Source organism: Bufo bufo, chromosome 6 (assembly GCF_905171765.1).
Source record: "Bufo bufo chromosome 6, aBufBuf1.1, whole genome shotgun sequence".
Taxonomy (NCBI): domain Eukaryota; kingdom Metazoa; phylum Chordata; class Amphibia; order Anura; family Bufonidae; genus Bufo; species Bufo bufo.
The window spans coordinates 62,796,013-62,813,171 of NC_053394.1; the positions used below are offsets into that span (position 1 = coordinate 62,796,013).

At 44.1% G+C, this 17,159-nt stretch overlaps 1 protein-coding gene across 8 annotated transcripts in view; it reads right to left on the bottom strand.

The window, feature by feature from the left end:
- MYOF (myoferlin) overlaps positions 1 to 17,159 on the bottom strand; it is a 210,525-nt gene that overhangs the window by 114,421 nt on the left and 78,945 nt on the right. For all 8 annotated transcript variants that reach the window (XM_040437962.1, XM_040437961.1, XM_040437959.1 and 5 more), the window contains exons 4-5: positions 16,264 to 16,372; positions 14,810 to 14,900 (exon numbers count right to left, since the gene is read on the bottom strand). In XM_040437962.1, the coding sequence (XP_040293896.1) occupies positions 14,810 to 14,900; positions 16,264 to 16,372 (200 nt within the window). The remainder of the gene's footprint in view (positions 1 to 14,809; positions 14,901 to 16,263; positions 16,373 to 17,159) is intronic.

The following is a 17,159-nucleotide window of genomic DNA, read 5'->3' on the forward strand; positions in this document are numbered from 1 at the left end:
CCATTATAGTGCAGTACGCAGCCCTGCAGGGTATTGCGATGGTGAGGTCACGGTTACTAGGCAATCGAGGGTTGCTCTTGATTACTCACAGTTTATAGGAAGACCCTGGGCAGGCGTACAGCAGTGATGGCACAGTAGTCCTCTGGGGCACTCTCTGTAGATAGGGACCAGGCTGGTGGTAGGCGAGGTGCCCTGGGTGTTGCAGGTTTAATGTGCCGGTGGCAAGGTCCCTTTAAGTTCGTGACGCCTGTGCCGGTAACGGTGGCACACCGATTGATAATAGGAATAATTGAGGAACACAGTTTGTAGTGAACCAAAACTTTCTTTACTGGAACGGTTAACTATTTACAGTTCTTTTAGGTTCAGTTCCATATGACAGAAGCAGTCTTAAGCAGGCTTATACAATGATGGCAGGCAACAATGTTCTTGCAAGATACTCAGAGGGTTAAACACACTCACAGATCAGGCTGCACCTTTTCCTCAGAAATCCTGTGCACTATTCCTCAGAACTCCTGTTTGTAATAGGAATAATTGAGGAACAGTTTGTAGTGAACACAAAAACTTTTACTGGAACGGTTAACTTATTTACAGTTTTTAGGTTCAGTTCCATATGACACAGTAGCAGTCAATCACAAGCAGGCTTTCACAATAATGGCAGGCAACAATGTTCTTGCAAGATACTCAGAGGGTTAAATACACTCACAGATCAGGCTGCGCCTATTCCTCAGAACTCCTGTCTGTCTTAATCCCAAGGCCCGTATGCCCTATTGGTGGCTTTATCCTTGGTAAAGAAACTTCCTCAGGTATATATCTCCTTGCATTGAATAGACTCTTCTGCCCTTAAGATCTCTTGTCTGGCTGGAAAACTTCTGCTCTGCTCTGTACTGTACTTTGTAGGAACTGCAGGTTTCTCAGGAGGTAACTCTTCCCCTGGTAGCAGACTTCTGAGCTAACTCTGGCTCAAGAACCTCAGGCAGGCTAGACTGCACTCACTAGCCTCCTGGACTACACTACTCTTTTCCTGTCTGGGCCTAACTATATATTAGGGGTTCCCTAGCTCCCTCTACTGTCTAGGAGGAGGAACTACACCCTTACAGGCCTGATACACAGATAAACAGGAAAATGCACATAAAACATCATATAAATTACAATGGTCATATTAGCCCTTGTGTAGTGCCCACATTTACCTAGTGGGACACTACAATAGCAGCAGAACGGAAAAAAAAAGAAAGTGCCGTATCCGGCATATAACTGACGAGAATAGAAGCTAACAGACTGCACTGATTATAATGGGATCCGGTCAGGAGATTTTTTTTTTTTTTAATGGAGAGAAAGTTCTGCATGCAGCATTCGCTTACTGGAGCTTGCAGAAATCCAAGTGCTTGCTGCCCCCTTCAAATCAATGGAACCAAATTTCAGTCGTGGAATTTTCGGCCACAAAATCTGCCGCGTGTAAAGGCGCCCTAACAGAGGCTCCAGCGCAGATATGAACATGTCCTTAAAGGGGTTTTCCGAGATTTGAATACTGATGACCAATTCTTTGGATAGGTCATCAGTATCTGATTGGTGGGGGCCAACAGCCGAGACTCGGAACACTCGCCAATCAGCTGCTTGAGAAGGCACAGTCCTCGCTGTAGCGCATCGGCCTTCTTGGAACTTTCTCTAGGCAAAGTGAGGACACATTCATCAATCACATGGACTAGGCGCAACTCAGCCCCATGAAAGTGAATAGAGATGAGCTGCGATACCAAGCACAGCCGCTATACAGTGTATGGCGCTGCACTTTGTAAGCTCCGGTGCCTTCTCAAAAAGCTGATCGGTGGAGGTCCCCTTGTGGGGAGTAACTTGGAACCGAACCAGAGTTCGTGTAAAGGTTTTTAACAGTAGAAATGATTTTTTGAAGTTATTACTTGAAGTCTCGCGAGACTTCGTGAAGTAATAACTTCGGCTCATCTGAGCCAATACATTTTAATACTGTACTGAGCGCTCGCTCCGTACAGTATTTAAACAAAGTTTTATGCCAATTGACTTCGGATGTTTCAACGGCAGGATCGGCCAACATCTTAATGTGTATAGGGATCACCCGACTCTCCCTCAACAGATGATGGGCAAAAGGATTGGGCAAAATGCTATATCCTTTTGTTCTCACAGGAGATAAGTCGCCACCAGGACTGTCTGGCAGCCGCTTTCTCTGCTCCCCCCATAGCATACAAAGACATGTTTGGCCGAGATGAACGTGTATATGTATGGGAAAGCCGGGAGGATGACAGGAGAGATAGCTGTTGGCCGAACAATCATTTGAGCTAATGAATGTGTATGGACAGTTTGAACACTTATTCTACTGGCAGAGATTGTTCAACATCTCTGCTTGCAGTCAATCTGTCCTGGTCTCAGAGGGACAGAGCCTGGCTGCTGTTGGAGATAGTTGCTTGCTTGCTGCTCCTACTCTCCTGCACACAGATCCCACCTTTGACCTCATGCACACGTTGCCCGGGCATGCCCGTATTGTGGCCCGCAAACAGATGCGGATCCAATTACTTGAATGGGTCCTCGATCCGAATGATACGGTTTGGTGCGGAATGGAGGCACAGATCAGAAGACCGCGGAAGCACTATGGAGTGCTTCTGTGGGTTTTCTGTCCGTGCCCCAGTCCACAGCACAGGCAAGGCTGGCACACAGTTGTGCATGAGGACTTTTCAGCAGCATGTTGGCCATGGAAATGTAGGGGAAAGGGACCCTGGACAGATGGGCACCCCTAAATCCACTAAGTTGCAAGGAGATACGCAAATATTCTTGACAAAGAAAACACAGCACTCCTTGCTGGAGACCTTAGATACACTTACAATTTTTGCTGAAGGTCCTATCATTCTAGGTGGAGACATGAATGTTCCTCTGAATCCTTTCTAGGATACTTCCTCCAAGAGGTCTAGCACTGCATGTACTACGTTGCGTAATCATAATATAGCATTTACTGCTTAACTGAGGTACTACAACTCTTCCTCCAGGGATTTCTCTTTCTTCCACTCTTTTCAGAGGCGTTCATTAGATTTTTCGCTCCTCTAGATCGGCAGGGATTAGCAACATAACTATCTGACCATGCGCCTATTTTTACTACTTTACACTTGCACAATTGACTCCCAAATAATGGCACTGGTGCCCCAATGTATCTCTCCTAGATAAGAGCTCTTACTGTATGCACCTGATGCAACATCTACTTGATTTCTTTAGGACTAATTTGCAGCCTGACTCCCCGATGCCTGTGGTTTGGGAAACTCACAAATCTTCTATTCGTGGGATTCTTATTGCCTGGGGTGCTCTCCATAAAAAGTCTCTTCGGAAAGTGGTACGGTAGACTCTCTACTTGCTCAAATTGCAGCGATGGAGCGCATTTATGTAGTGTCCCACTAGGTAAATGTGGGCACTACACAAGGGTCAATTGGGCCACGTTGTTCTCCACCTCCTGTGGAACAGTCTCATTGCATTTTATATGTCATTTTAACGTATAATGTCATTTTATTCATGTTATTTAATGTTATTTCCTGGTTACCAGGCCTATTAGGGGTGTAATATTTCCTCCTAGACACTAGAGGGAGCTAGGGGGCCCCTAGTATAGACAGGTTTAGACCAGAGAGGGTGTGTAGAGTCAGAAGAGAGTGTAGACTTTAGCTAGGCAGTAGCTGAAGTGAGCGTCTGACATGCAGCTAGACAGCCCAGGCTTCTAGTTGTTCCCAGGGGAAGAGTTACCTCCTGAGAAACCTGCAGTTCCTACAAAGTACAGTGCAGAGCAAAGCAGAAGTGTTTCCAGCTAAACCCCAGAGCTGAAAGATCTATCTAATGCAAGGAGATATATACCTGAGGAAGTTTCTTTACCAAGGATAAAGCCACCAATAGGGCATACGGGCCTTGGAATTAAGACAGACAGGAGTTCTGAGGAATAGTGCACAGGATTTCCGAGGAAAAGGTGCAGCCTGATCTGTGAGTGTGTTTAACCCTCTGAGTATCTTGCAAGAACATTGTTGCCTGCCATCATTGTATAAGCCTGCTTAAGACTGCTTCTGTCATATGGAACTGAACCTAAAAGAACTGTAAATAGTTAACCGTTCCAGTAAAGAAAGTTTTGGTTCACTACAAACTGTGTTCCTCAATTATTCCAATTATCAAATCAGTGTGCCACCGTTACCGGCACTGGCGTCACAAACTTAAAGGGATCTTGCCACCGGCACATTAAACCTGCAACACCCAGGGCACCTCACCTACCACCAGCCTGGTCCCTATCTACAGAGAGTGCCCCAGAGGACTACTGTGCCATCACTGCTGTACGCCTGCCCAGGGTCTTCCTATAAACTGTGAGTAATCAAGAGCAACCCTCGATTGCCTAGTAACAGTGACCTCACCATCGCAATACCCTGCAGGGCTGCGTACTGCATTTACACATACACTAAAGCACAGATGACTCAAGAAGAACTTCTGCTGCTCCGAGATAAAACGTAAAATGCGTCTAAAATGCTAGATTGGCTAAACAGCATATCTATTTTGAACAAAAGGTCTACACCCATGACAATAAGTGAGGAAAGTTTTCGTCAGCACTGATTAAGCGAGTGATAAAGTCCCATATAGATGTGATCCAGACAAACTCCAATACTCTGGTTAAATCTACTGTAGATATTGTTAGAGCTTTTCAATCCTATTATAATTCATCATACAACATACAGTACGTGCTTCTTCTCCTGCCTCGAATGTAGGACTTTTCGCATGTCTCTTAATCTCCTTACTCTGAGGGACGATGTCATTCCCTTCTCTCCCCTGCATCACCCACAGAGATCAGAACTATTTTTGTATAGTTTACCACCAGGTAAAAGCCCTGGACAGATGGTCTTCCTCTGTAGTACCATAAATAGTTCCAGGATATTTTGATCCGTCACCTAACTTCCCTGTGTAATTCCCTGTTATCTGGGAACAGGCCCTCGAAGCACATATAACTAATCCCAAAAGATGGTAAAGATCCCCTTTTATGCTGTAGCCATCGACCATTTTGAATCTTGATATTAAGACAGTCAGAAAAAGCCTTTGACTGGGTTAATTTGTCTTTTATGCGGTTGACACTACAGTGTTTTAACTTTATTTATCACGTCTGGCAAATGGCACCCATTCCCTTCATTTGAGAGCTCCAATGGTACGAGGAAAGGGCTCCCCCTACCACCCCCTCTTTATACTAGTCAGTGAAACTCTTCTGCAGACAAGACCCTGAAATCAGTGGGCTGCCTCTTGGTATTGGGCGTGAGGGCTTACAGGTAATATAGCATTTGCTGATGACCTGTTATTTTTGGTCTCCAACCCAGCTCTGAGCCTTCCTAAATTGGTTGTTTACTTAGAATGTTTTGGTCAACTTTGACTTTAAAGTAAATTATGGCAAATCTGAGATTTTGAATATATCTGTCCTTCACCAACAGAAATTATCATCCCCCCTTTTTGATGTCTGAGAAATCGGTGAAGCATATAAACTCCATTCGAAATTATATAAATTAAACTATGTGCCACTCCTTGCAGATCTGAAGCACTTGTTGCGAGAATACGATTACCCCATCATCTCTTGGATGGGGAGGAAACAGCCTGTTAAAATCTCATGTGGTTCCCAAATTACTTTATGTTATTCAAACGATCCCAATCTATTTACCATCTCATTATTTGCAATCTATTTGATTGCCATTTTCTAGATTCCTCTGGAGGGAACGGAGACCCAGGTTGGCACATGGCCTGTAAATCCAAAAGAAAGAATGCAGTGGTAAAGAATGGGTGGACTACTTGAGTCTCACTTGAGAGTGATAGTTGGCAGGCGCAAATCTGCGACCAATGTGGTTACGAACTGTAAGACCTTTGTAAGTTTTTTTCTATGTGAAGATAAAAAAATAAAATAAAAAAAAAAGGGTTATCAAAATGCTGTACGTGCACCAAAACTACCTCTCAATCCACAAAAAGTAAGCCAGCACTGTGACTGAAATATAAAAATTATGGCTAATCATAGGGCCCCATTCACACAACCGTATGACCGCCGTGCCAGTGTTGCTGACCGCAGATTGACTTGAATGGATCCACAAGACATGGCAAAAGATAGGACACAGAAGAGCTGCCGGGTCTGTGCCTCTACTCAGCAGAAGATAAGACCTTTCTGTATCTTGCATATCGCAGACCCATTCAAGTCAATGGGTCCGCACCGCTATGTGGAGTTCACACTGCAGGTGCCCTTTTTTGTGGACCCACGGTTCATGGTCCGCAACGCGGGCACGGCAGCCATATGGTAGTGTGAATGGGGCTTTAGAAAAATGTTATGGGTTCTGGCAAAAGAAAGAAAATATTTTGTAAAAAAAAGTTATGAAAAAGTACAAAACAATTTTTTTTTAAACAACCTGCAGGATAAAGTTTTGTCTTTTATACTGCATGGTGAATGGCAAAAAAAAAATAAAGGCCCTTATATGGCTACATTGAAGAGTTAAAGAAAAAGGAGAGATTTTATCAGTTCAATCATTGCCCAGAATTGAGGCTTGTTTCACAACTTTTCATTTAAAACACCTCCACAATGTGGAACATTTACTAATCCTATAGACAGCTTAAACACAGGTCATGTTCATACAACGGAATACAATAATGTCCAAATCCGCCACCTACTCCACCGCAGAAACCGCCACAGTTTCCTCCATGGTTATTCATTTGAAAAACCGCCATCCTACGCTCTGTTTAGCTCCATTGGATGCAAGTAGACTCCTACCACGGTTTCCCACACTAAAAGGGGTTCTGCAGGGGGTTTATACAGATCACCTATAGTCAGGATAGGTCATCAGTATTTGATGGGCGGGGGTCCCAAACCAGGAACCCGCTGATCAGCTGTTTGAAGAGGAGGCGGTGCTCCCTTTGAGCGCTACTTCCTGTTCAGTATACTGAACGTCGTCTCAGAAGTGCAGTGTAATACAAGTACTCGCTCCTTTTGTCAAACTTTATGCCAACTATTAGGTGACAGAATAGTCAATATTGTGCCGCTAAATGTTGTGGAAACCAAACCCCTTGTTGAGCTCGGTGCAGATGATTTCTCGAGAGCTAGATGTGCCAAACTGCACCAAAAATGCTCCCAATTGTGCCAATTTTCTCTACATTTTGGCACAGTTTACGACAGTGTCTCGCTGCACTGACATTAGTAATTGTTGTCCATTGCTTATACGAGTGAATCAGTCCGAGATTAACAGATTACACATACATTCAAGACAGATTAGGAATTGTCCAGGCTATGTGACAGCTATTTACAATATAAAACCACTCGGTGAAGGTCATTCAGGGAAGTAACAGTATACGGTGACGTTACTTGTTGTCTGAACACACCCCGAGCGGCATGGTTGGTAGCGAGTAAATAGTGACGCATTATCTGCATCCAACTTGAAGAACAGGTTCTGACCACAGTAAAATGAGGTTTTGTTTTACCTTCAAAGACCTGCTGGGTAAATTCAGATTAGCAGCTGAATTTAAAGAGGACCTTTTACTAGCTGGAAAAAAACAAAACAAACTATAAATAGGACAAATTACCGCACTCCTGTCGGCCACCTGAGCTTTGCCGTGTTTGGTGGGGATTTGACCCTTAGTTCCTGAGATTTGGCTCCAGATATTCATCCTGAGCTATAAACTAATACAGAGTGGTTTTCCATGGAGTCAGCAACCATTGCTTCACTCCTCTGGTGGAGTCCTCTTCTAGCTCTGACACGGTCCAATCATCGCAGAAATCATCAGAGCGGGGCAGACCCAGACCGTGTAACGCCCGGGTGACAGTCACGGGGATGCTTCTGCTAATTTTCTCCAAATACATGGGCTCTGAGAGCTGCAGAACTGTCACCAAACGCATGACAAATTGCCAGCAGAATCTACAACAGTGCAAACTACAACTCCCACCTTGCCCTTATAGTTAGCGGCTGTAAGGGCATATTGGTTATTTTTGTAGTTTTACAACAGCTAGAGGGCCGCAGTTTGAAGACCACTGATCAGTGTAGTCATCATGGCACGGAGCATACCTATTACACCCCACCCTGATCACTGTTAGCACCTCTCACCCAGTAAACCCAATACTCTCTGCACTGATGAGGGCCAATTACCCTGAAACAGCTGTCTGCAGATGAGGTGCTGGCTTATTTAATATCAAAGTCGTGTCTCAAGGCCTAATTAACGAAGGGTGGAACATTGACTTATAGGATAGCTGCCTTACATCTGGTGGCATCAGAGGCAGAGCTTGTTAAGAGCTCATTTACATCTCTTTTTTCCCAGAACTCCAGAGGAGCATGAATGGCCTATAAGTCTCCTCACACCGATTAAGGTGCTCTCTCCCCAAGTAGAGATCGTAACCCCCAAATCCTGTTCCTAGCACCTGCACACATTTGAGTGGCAGTGTTTTTGAAGGAAAGCAGCCAGACTTTTTTTTTTTTTTTATCTTAACAACCCCTTTAGGTATCAAAAATAATACTACGGTATCATATAGAGCCCATATAACACTGCCATATATTTTCTACATAATATTGCCATTCAATGCCTGACAACTACTGCTATACAATACCTTAATGAGTTAAATGGTAAAGTACCTGGTGGTCCAGAACAGTAGATTAACATGCTCCACTCTCTAGTTCCTGGTAGGCAAGTCCTTGGGGGTCTGGGCAAGTGTCCACAATTGACATTTGTTGAGAAAGGGGAGTAACTAAGCAGATTTTTCCCACGTTATGAAGAACTGTCACCACTTAATACCAATGTGGCCAGTGTGTCGTAACAGGAAAAGTCAGACGATAAGCATTTAAAAGGGAATTCGTTGAAAAATGTCTAAGTTGAAAACAGTGGCATACACAAATCTCATAGGGCCCCATGTGTGGTGTGCTCTCCATTTACTATGGGAGTTCTAAAAAAGAGCCAAAACGAGCATTCCCAGCTATTTCTGGAACTCCCATAAAAGTAAATGGAGAGAGCAACAATCTAAATTCACCCCTATGGGAGTTCTGGAAATAGAGTCAGCACTCAGCTATTTTCAGCACTCCCATAGAAGTGAATTGAGGGCGGCTGCACTTGCGTGGTGTGCCCCTGTTCACTTTGGAGGTCCTATTCTAGACATATCCGTCCTTGGTGGCATATCCAAGTGATATGACCCCAATGTGTGAGATGTGACAACTCCATCAACTTCCTCTGGAATTTTAGGATGGCAGACAGTCTCACTTGACCCTCTCAGTGGGCCTCCCTTTCGTGACTCAATTCGAGCATCACACATTACACTAATCAATGCAATGCTCTTCTTTGGGCTCAAGAGAACAATACAGCTGGCATGCTGGTATCCCAATTCTACACCTGCTATCATCATGATGATTACCCTGCAGATGAAACATTCCCCAGCAATGGGTTACCTATCTATATAGGGGTTTTCTCTGTGCTGGATGCTACATAACGGCAATATTTAGCATTAGATGTTCAATGGCATAGTTCTGCTGAAATCAGAAAAGAAAAACATATTTAAAGTGTTTTCTATAATTAATGAGTTTTAAGTGTCGCTTCAAAAAACATTTTTACGTTTTCTTCTTTCATGTCCACTCATGTAAGTATAATAAGTGTAAGCTCATTAAAGACCTGGAACATCTACCAGTTGACGAGTGAGGGCACAATTTGTCATTTCCAAAATATTTCCTCTTAAGATTATGGAAAAAAATTCACAATGACAGGAAAAAGGTCCCTAGATGGGATAAAAGTACAATGCATCATTATAGCCTTAGACAGAGCTACAACGTTATCTCGCTGTAAAATGCAGAGCCCGTTTCCTGCCTCTGGACGCCCTTTCACCACCTGCCATCTGTGGAACCGCCATACTATAGATTAACGCGTCATTATATGCATCTCGTGACTTTCATTAGGAAAAAATAAAATTTGCTAACTTCTTGTGGTTGCTGAAAAGAACAATGCCTGAGACGGTCACACCGCCAGTAGATTCAGCTAATGATCCCACACTTACTTCAAACTGGGTAAAGACCAAGATGGCCGACATTACAGCTCACATAGGGGTCAAATTTCATCTTCCCCCTGGATAAAAGTTTAACAGTTTTTTTGGGAGGAGGTTTTGAGACAGATTTTCCCGTAAGTTTTTCAGCCAAAGACAGAAGTGCATTTGAAAAGAATTGGAAATATATAAAGCAATAAAGGAAGGAAGGATTTACACTTTTTTCTGGATCCGCTTTAGGCTTCGGCTGAAAAACCTACAAAAAAATTTAAATTTAAAAATAAAAACCCTATCCTAAAAAAACTCAGTGTGAGGCTACCGTTACAGAGGGTATCAGTCATATCAAGGATTCAATTAAGGGGGCCCTTTAGTCGCACAATAAAACCTAATCCAGCATCAATGGCAAATAAATCCCACAATGAATATTCTAATCTGGGACACAATTAAGAGTCTTGCTTCATCCTAAATCTTGGGGTATTTGAAGCCTCCTAGTAATGACCTCAACACAAAAACAAGCTGGGAGGAATTTATCATGAGGAAAATTTGAAGTCAGTTTTGCTGGAATCTGTGCCACAATTATCAAATGTCTCATGTTACTTGATATATTTGTCTTGTGCTTAGACCTAACACTTGTCTAGAGAAGCTTCTCCAGTTTTCCTACTCCATCCTCCTTTGATTTGAGATTTTTTTATTTTTATTTTATTTTTAAGTCTCATGAAAAGTGAAGCTCATTAACATATCTAACCACACCCACTTTTCCAGACACATTACAAAACTGGAGTAAAAAAATAAAAAAAGTAGCAAAATTTTGCGTAAGTGCAAAAGTCACAAAAGCCCTACTTTTGTGACTTAAAGCCAGAATTCTAGAGTGAAGGTATGATAAATCAGGGCCACTGTGTTTTACAGATTAGCATAATCATCACCTTCCCCTTATGGTCTGGCTGGTGGGACAGTACTGGGGGGGGGGGGTGGAAATAAGGACCCTGGGCATGTGGAGGAGACGGGACAACGAATTTTGTAAAACCACACAGAAAAACGTGAAAATATGGACAGGGTTGAGACAACCCCTTTATGACATACTCTCCTGAAACGTCTAGGAGGCTCCAAGCCTTCTGAAAGCCTTCTGAAAGGTCCCGGCAAGCAACCCAAACTCTGCGCAGCAGCCCTGTGGCTCAGTGGTTAGCACTGGTGCCTTGCAGCGGTGGTGTCTTGGGTTCAAATTAAGGACAACATCTGCATGGAGTCCAGGTTCTCCAGATTCCTCCAAAACTACAAAGACATACTGATAGGGAACTGGAAAGTAAGTAATGACATTGTCTGTAAAGCGCTGCGGAATACGTTGGTGCTATATACCGCAAGAATTTTTTTTTAAAAAAGTTACTGGCCCCAGACTCCAAATCAATAGAAAAAGTGGCCAGCGTCCACGTAGAAAAATTAGAACCAAAATTTTATTCGGTCAAAGTTAGATACAAAATGAATTTCCATGGATATGCTAACGTGTCTCGAGCCAAAGGAGCTCTTCATTCGGATCCGGACCAGAGGGCAGCATCGCAAAAAGCACTTTGCGCCACTTTTGCCATCAAACATAATGAAAAAGCCTGAAGGAAACCCCTGCAGAATTAACCCTTTAACACACCGTTTTGTATGAATCTGTATTCATACAACAATCTGTTTATTCGCAAATGTACAGAAGAAAGTGTCATACATTTGAAATGCCTGAGCGCCGGGAGCAGGGAGCGATCACTAGACAGGATAAATGAGTCACTAAACCGCGGCTGTGCCTACAGAATGACTGCCCCAGGCCATCAACTCACATACTGCTTTATGGCCCGGCAGCCGCATGACCTTGTAAGCACACACTACAACGAACAAAACAAGCCAACACAAGAACTGTTTAGCGGTGGTGAGATTTCCTGCCCGCCCATACAGTAATACCAAGAATAGCAGACCATCTGACTACTATTCCATGCACAAGATCAGGGTGTAGATATAAAGAAGTGCAGAGATGCCCTGATGCTTGAGAGGCCCAAGGAAGAGACCATGGGACATGGCAGGTGGGGGCTCTGGTCAATTGCCTTGGTTTGGCCGTAGAGGAGAGGCACACAAGAATCATGTTCTTCACCTGTACTGCCACAACACAGTGGAAATTTTTATTAAATCACTGCCGCATAGCCACAGTCTAAAACGCAGTCTAATACTTGAGCTTTAAGGGGTTGTGCAGTGGTTTAATATTGATGACCTATTCTCAGGATAGGTCATCAATATCAGATCGGTGGGGGGCGGACTCCAAGCACCCCCAATGATCAGCTGTCTCAAGAGGCAGTGGAGCTGGTTCTAGCACCACTTACTCTTCAAAGTTACTTACGCTCTGTCTCCTTTGCAGTGGCGTGTCATTACAATGGGATGGAGCAGTGCCGTCTCCACAGTGCGGATGGCTCGTAGGTAGTCCTGAAGCAGAAGCAGCGCTCGCACTAATGCTGCTAACTCTTCTAACAGCTGATCACCGCGGGTGCTGGGAGTCAAACCCCCCACTGATCTGATATTGATGACCTATCCTAAGGATCGGCCATCAATATAAAATTTACTGCGCATCAATGTTAAGCATGCCTGGATGGTAGAATGGCTTGCTGCAAAACAGGCTTGTTTTTAAAGGGTCACTGAGCTTTCTCAGAACTTTCAATATGTCATAGCGACCTAGGAAAGGATTTGATCTGTGGAGGTCCGAGTGCTGAGATCTCCCCCGATCACTAGAAGGAGGAGAGAGAAGCGCTGGCAGGTCCATATACTCTCCAGTCCATCTAACTTCATTTTCTGCAGAGGGAAGAGTGCGCTATGTGAGCACTTTGTCTCCTTATTCTAGGAATCAGTATGGAAGGGGAAGGGAGGGGGTTCAGCAATCAGAGCCTAACTGATTAAAACCTATGATACGTTGCTATGACAGATCAAGAGTTTTGTCAAAGAAAATTCCCAAATTTTTGGCAGTGCGGCTTGTACAGGTTTCCATGAGCTTTAGGCTACTTTCACACACTGGCGTTTTGGCTTTCCGTTTGTAAGATCCGTTCAGGGCTCTCACAAGCGGTCCAAAACGGATCAGTTTTCCTCTAATGCATTCTGAATGGAAAAGGATCCGCTCAGAATGCATCAGTTCAGTTTCCATTCCGCTTTGGAGGCGGACACCAAAACGCTGCTTGTGTAGTATCCCACTAGGTAGGGGTGGGCACTACACAAGGGTCAATTGGGTCACGTGTTACTCCTACTCCTAAGGGACAGTAATATTATATTTGACCATGTATGTTAATGTATTTTCTGTATGCAATGTTTCCCTTGTGTCATGCATAGCAGGCCTATGATGGTGTAGTTAGGCATCCTAGACACTAGAGGGAGATAGGGAGCCCCTGGTATAAATGTTCAGGCCCAGACAGGGAGGAGTTAGTCTGTTGTCAGGAGTCTGTGGACACAGAAGTGAGAAGGCATCTTAGCCAGAGATATGCTGAGGGCCTCCTCCTGACATGCAGCTGGATAGTCCAGGCTTCTAGTTGCCACCAGGAGGCTAGTGAAGGACCATAGCCTGCCTGAAGTATTATTGAGATGATAACACAAGAAAAAGTCACCCCAGTAGAAGAGATGTGCCTCCTGGGAGAAACCTGCAGTACCCTCAAGCCAAGCAAGGCCAGTGTATCCAGCTAGACACAAGTAGGCTGATGGGCAGAAGAATTATAAATATAATGCAAGGATAAATACGGGAGGAAGATTATTGTTACCAAGGATAAAAGCCAGCATTTAGGCATCCGGGCCTTGGGATGAAATCCAGCCAGGAGTTCTAAGGAACAGTGTACGCTATTTCTGAGGAGAAGGTACAACCTGGTCTGAGTGTGTATTATTATTGCCCTCTGAGTATCTTGCCAAGAGTATACCTGCCAGTATTGAAATAAGCCTGCTTGTGAAGCGCTTGATGTAAGGGACTGTGTTACCAGCTGTATGTACAAAGTTTGGACTGTTTAAAGTAAAGCAACGTTTGGTTCACTATACCACCTGTGTACCTCACTAATTGCTACTGGAAACCGGTGTGCCACCGTCACAGGCACTGGCGTCACGATCCTTAAAGGGACCTTGCCCCAGGCACTCATCCACCATCAGGCCTGGTCCCTACATACAGAGTGTGCCCCAGAGGAACTTTGTGTCAGCCTCTCCTTCACTGTCGCATGCCTGCCCAGGGTTCTCCAATACAGTGAGTAACCCTCGATTGCCCATAACCGTGACCTCACTTCGCAATACCCTGCAGGTCTGGCGTGCTGCACTTGCGTCCGTCTGACGAAACTGAGCCAAACGGATCCGTTCTGACACACAATGTAAGTCATTGGGGACGGATCCGTTTTCTTTGACACAATCTGGCACAATAGAAAACAGATCGGTCCTCCCTAGACTTTCAATGGTGTTCAAGACTGATCCATCTTCGCTATGTTAAAGATAATACAAACGGATCCGTTCTGAACGGATGCAGACTGTTCCGTCTGTGCAGATCCATGACAGTTCCGCACAAAATGCAAGTGTACTTGTACAAGTCGTGTGGCCCACAACCACATGCAGGCTTGCTGCGTGACGCTACCACATCGTCTACAGGCACCCTTATATACTTCTATTCCGGAATACATCTGATCTCATCAGGTACCTTTGATGTTAGATAAAAGGAATTTTACTGGATAATTCAGGGGCTGCGCCCTGTTGGCTCAGTGATTGACACTTGGCATCCAGTATCAATATAAAAGGGTGAAAAGAATAACCAGAAATCTATAATAAGAGCAATCGTTGTACCTGCATCTGTTGGCACATTTGTCCCTCCTGGGTCATTTGGATTGCTGTTGGATGCCGGAGGTTCATAGGAGACTATTAAATCAATAGTGGCCTGCAAAGGAACAGAGTGACAATGTGATTAACAAAAGTCCTGGTAATGACAACCATCAGGATCCCCAAAAACAACATCTACTACCCCCCTCTATACTCTTCACATTATATCATCTAATGAGGACTTGTCACTCTCCTGACACGTCTGATTTAGTAACTACTTAATTTTCCCATAAAATAAGAATTTTGGAGGATCTTTTCTTCAAACTTGTGTCATTCCTGTTGCTCTTTGTATTCCTTCTGGAAATATAGAATTAAATCGACAACTGGGCGTTACTGTTCCCTTTAGTCAATGGGTGTGTCCTTGCATGATTTGGCACTGTCCACAGTCAGTGCAATCAGTGTCAGACTGTGCGAGGACACCCCCCATTGACAAAGAAAATAGTAACACCCTCTTGCAAATTTGTTCATATACTTCCAAGAGGAATAACTGAGGTAACAGTACAGTGTAGAACTCCAAGTATAAATCCAATAGCATTGTCATTTTATCGGGAATGTAAAGTATCTCATAAAAGAGACCTGTGAGGAGAGGAGACAGATCATCTTTAGACTGGTTTAAAGGGGTATTCTGTTTGTGACAGGTTATCCTCTATCCACAGGTTAAGGGATAGGCGGAATATCAATTAGATCGATAGGGGTCCTTCTGCTGGGACCCCCACCGATCATGAGAATGCAGACCCCGATCCCCTTGGGGACCCTCGAAATGAACGGAGCGGCAGGTCGAGCATGTGCTTTGCTGCGCTATTCATCTCTATCGGAGTTCAAGCAGAGTACAGAGCTCGGCTATTTCCAAGAACCCCCATAGAAATGACTGGAGCGGCAGAGCACATGCTTAACCTGCTGCTCTGTTCATGTCAGGGGTCTCCAATGGGTATGGGTGTCTTCATTCTCCTGATAGGTGGGGGTCCCAGCAGTAGGAACCCGACCAATCCAATAGTTATCTTCTATCCTGTTCATAGGGGGGATAACTTTTCACAACCAGAAAACCCTTTAATGCCGCTCCTGTGTGAATGGCCCGCAAAAATTCAAGCAGGTTCACAAGGGTTGGGTGCATTGTGGCTGATGCATGCTGGGAACGCTCTCTGGATTTCCTATCTGTTCCTCTGTGTGATCTGTTGCCAGTTTTTCTATAAGAATCTGCATGTGGGACCCTGGCCTTAAAGGTTCCCCCCTTTTTTTTTTTTTTTAAAGAGACAAAATGTTAGGTTCAGTTCACAAGCCTCTTTTTGCAAAAACAAGGAACAGATACAAAAAAGAAGTAGTAATCATTCCTTCTTCCTTTTTACGGTTCTTCCCTTTAGGATCAGCTCCCGGGAGAATAAACACCTCAAAGACTGCACCATGTGAACCTAACCCAAACTTACCCCAGTGGCCTGCCCCTTGTCAGTCATCAGAGCCAAGCCTTTAAAGGGAAGGGAACGACCTGCTCCTCCAACAAGTTCCTTAAGTGATATAGTTGTGCTGCCAATCAACCTGATGACAAAACAAATAAGTTTAAGGAAAATATTTATTGTTCTCCACATTGTACCGAATGTTCAAGTTTCTTTTCCCAAAAATGAAACCATTTTCAATAGCCACGAACAATTTCTAGCCTGATTCACTATACATTCACATGGGGATAGGCCGTCAATAATAAAAGTACCGGAAACCCCATTTAAGAAGAACCCTTCTTGCCCAGCTATTTCTGTAACTCCCATAGACTTTAATGAATAGCACCATCTACATGACCTGATCATTTCCATTCAGTCTACTCCGGGATGTAGCCACCTATGTCTGTCTCACCTTGTAGCAATCAATGACATTACTCCCATCTATTAAGAAAGGGATGCCAATGAGCTCTTAACAAGCTCTGCCTCCAATGCCACTAGATGTAAGGCAGCTATCCTATAAGGTAAGCCAGTACAGTTAACCAAGTTCTCTCTGCTCTGCACTGATGAGGGGCAATCACCCTGAAACAGCTGTCTGCAGATGAGATGCTGACTTATTTAATATCCGAGTCATGTCTCAAGGCCTATTTAAAGGGTGGGACATTGACTTATAGAATAGCTGCCTTAAATCTGGTGGCATCAGAGGCAGAGCTTGTTAAGAGCTCATTTGCATCCCTTTCTTGCCAGAATTCCAGAGGAGTGTGTATGGCCTTTAAGTCTCCTCACACCGATTAAGGAGCTTTCCCCAAAGAGAGATAGGATTTTATTTTTTTGGGGGGGAAGGGGGGGGGGGGGACCATCTATTAGACATTTATGGAATATCCTGTGAAAAT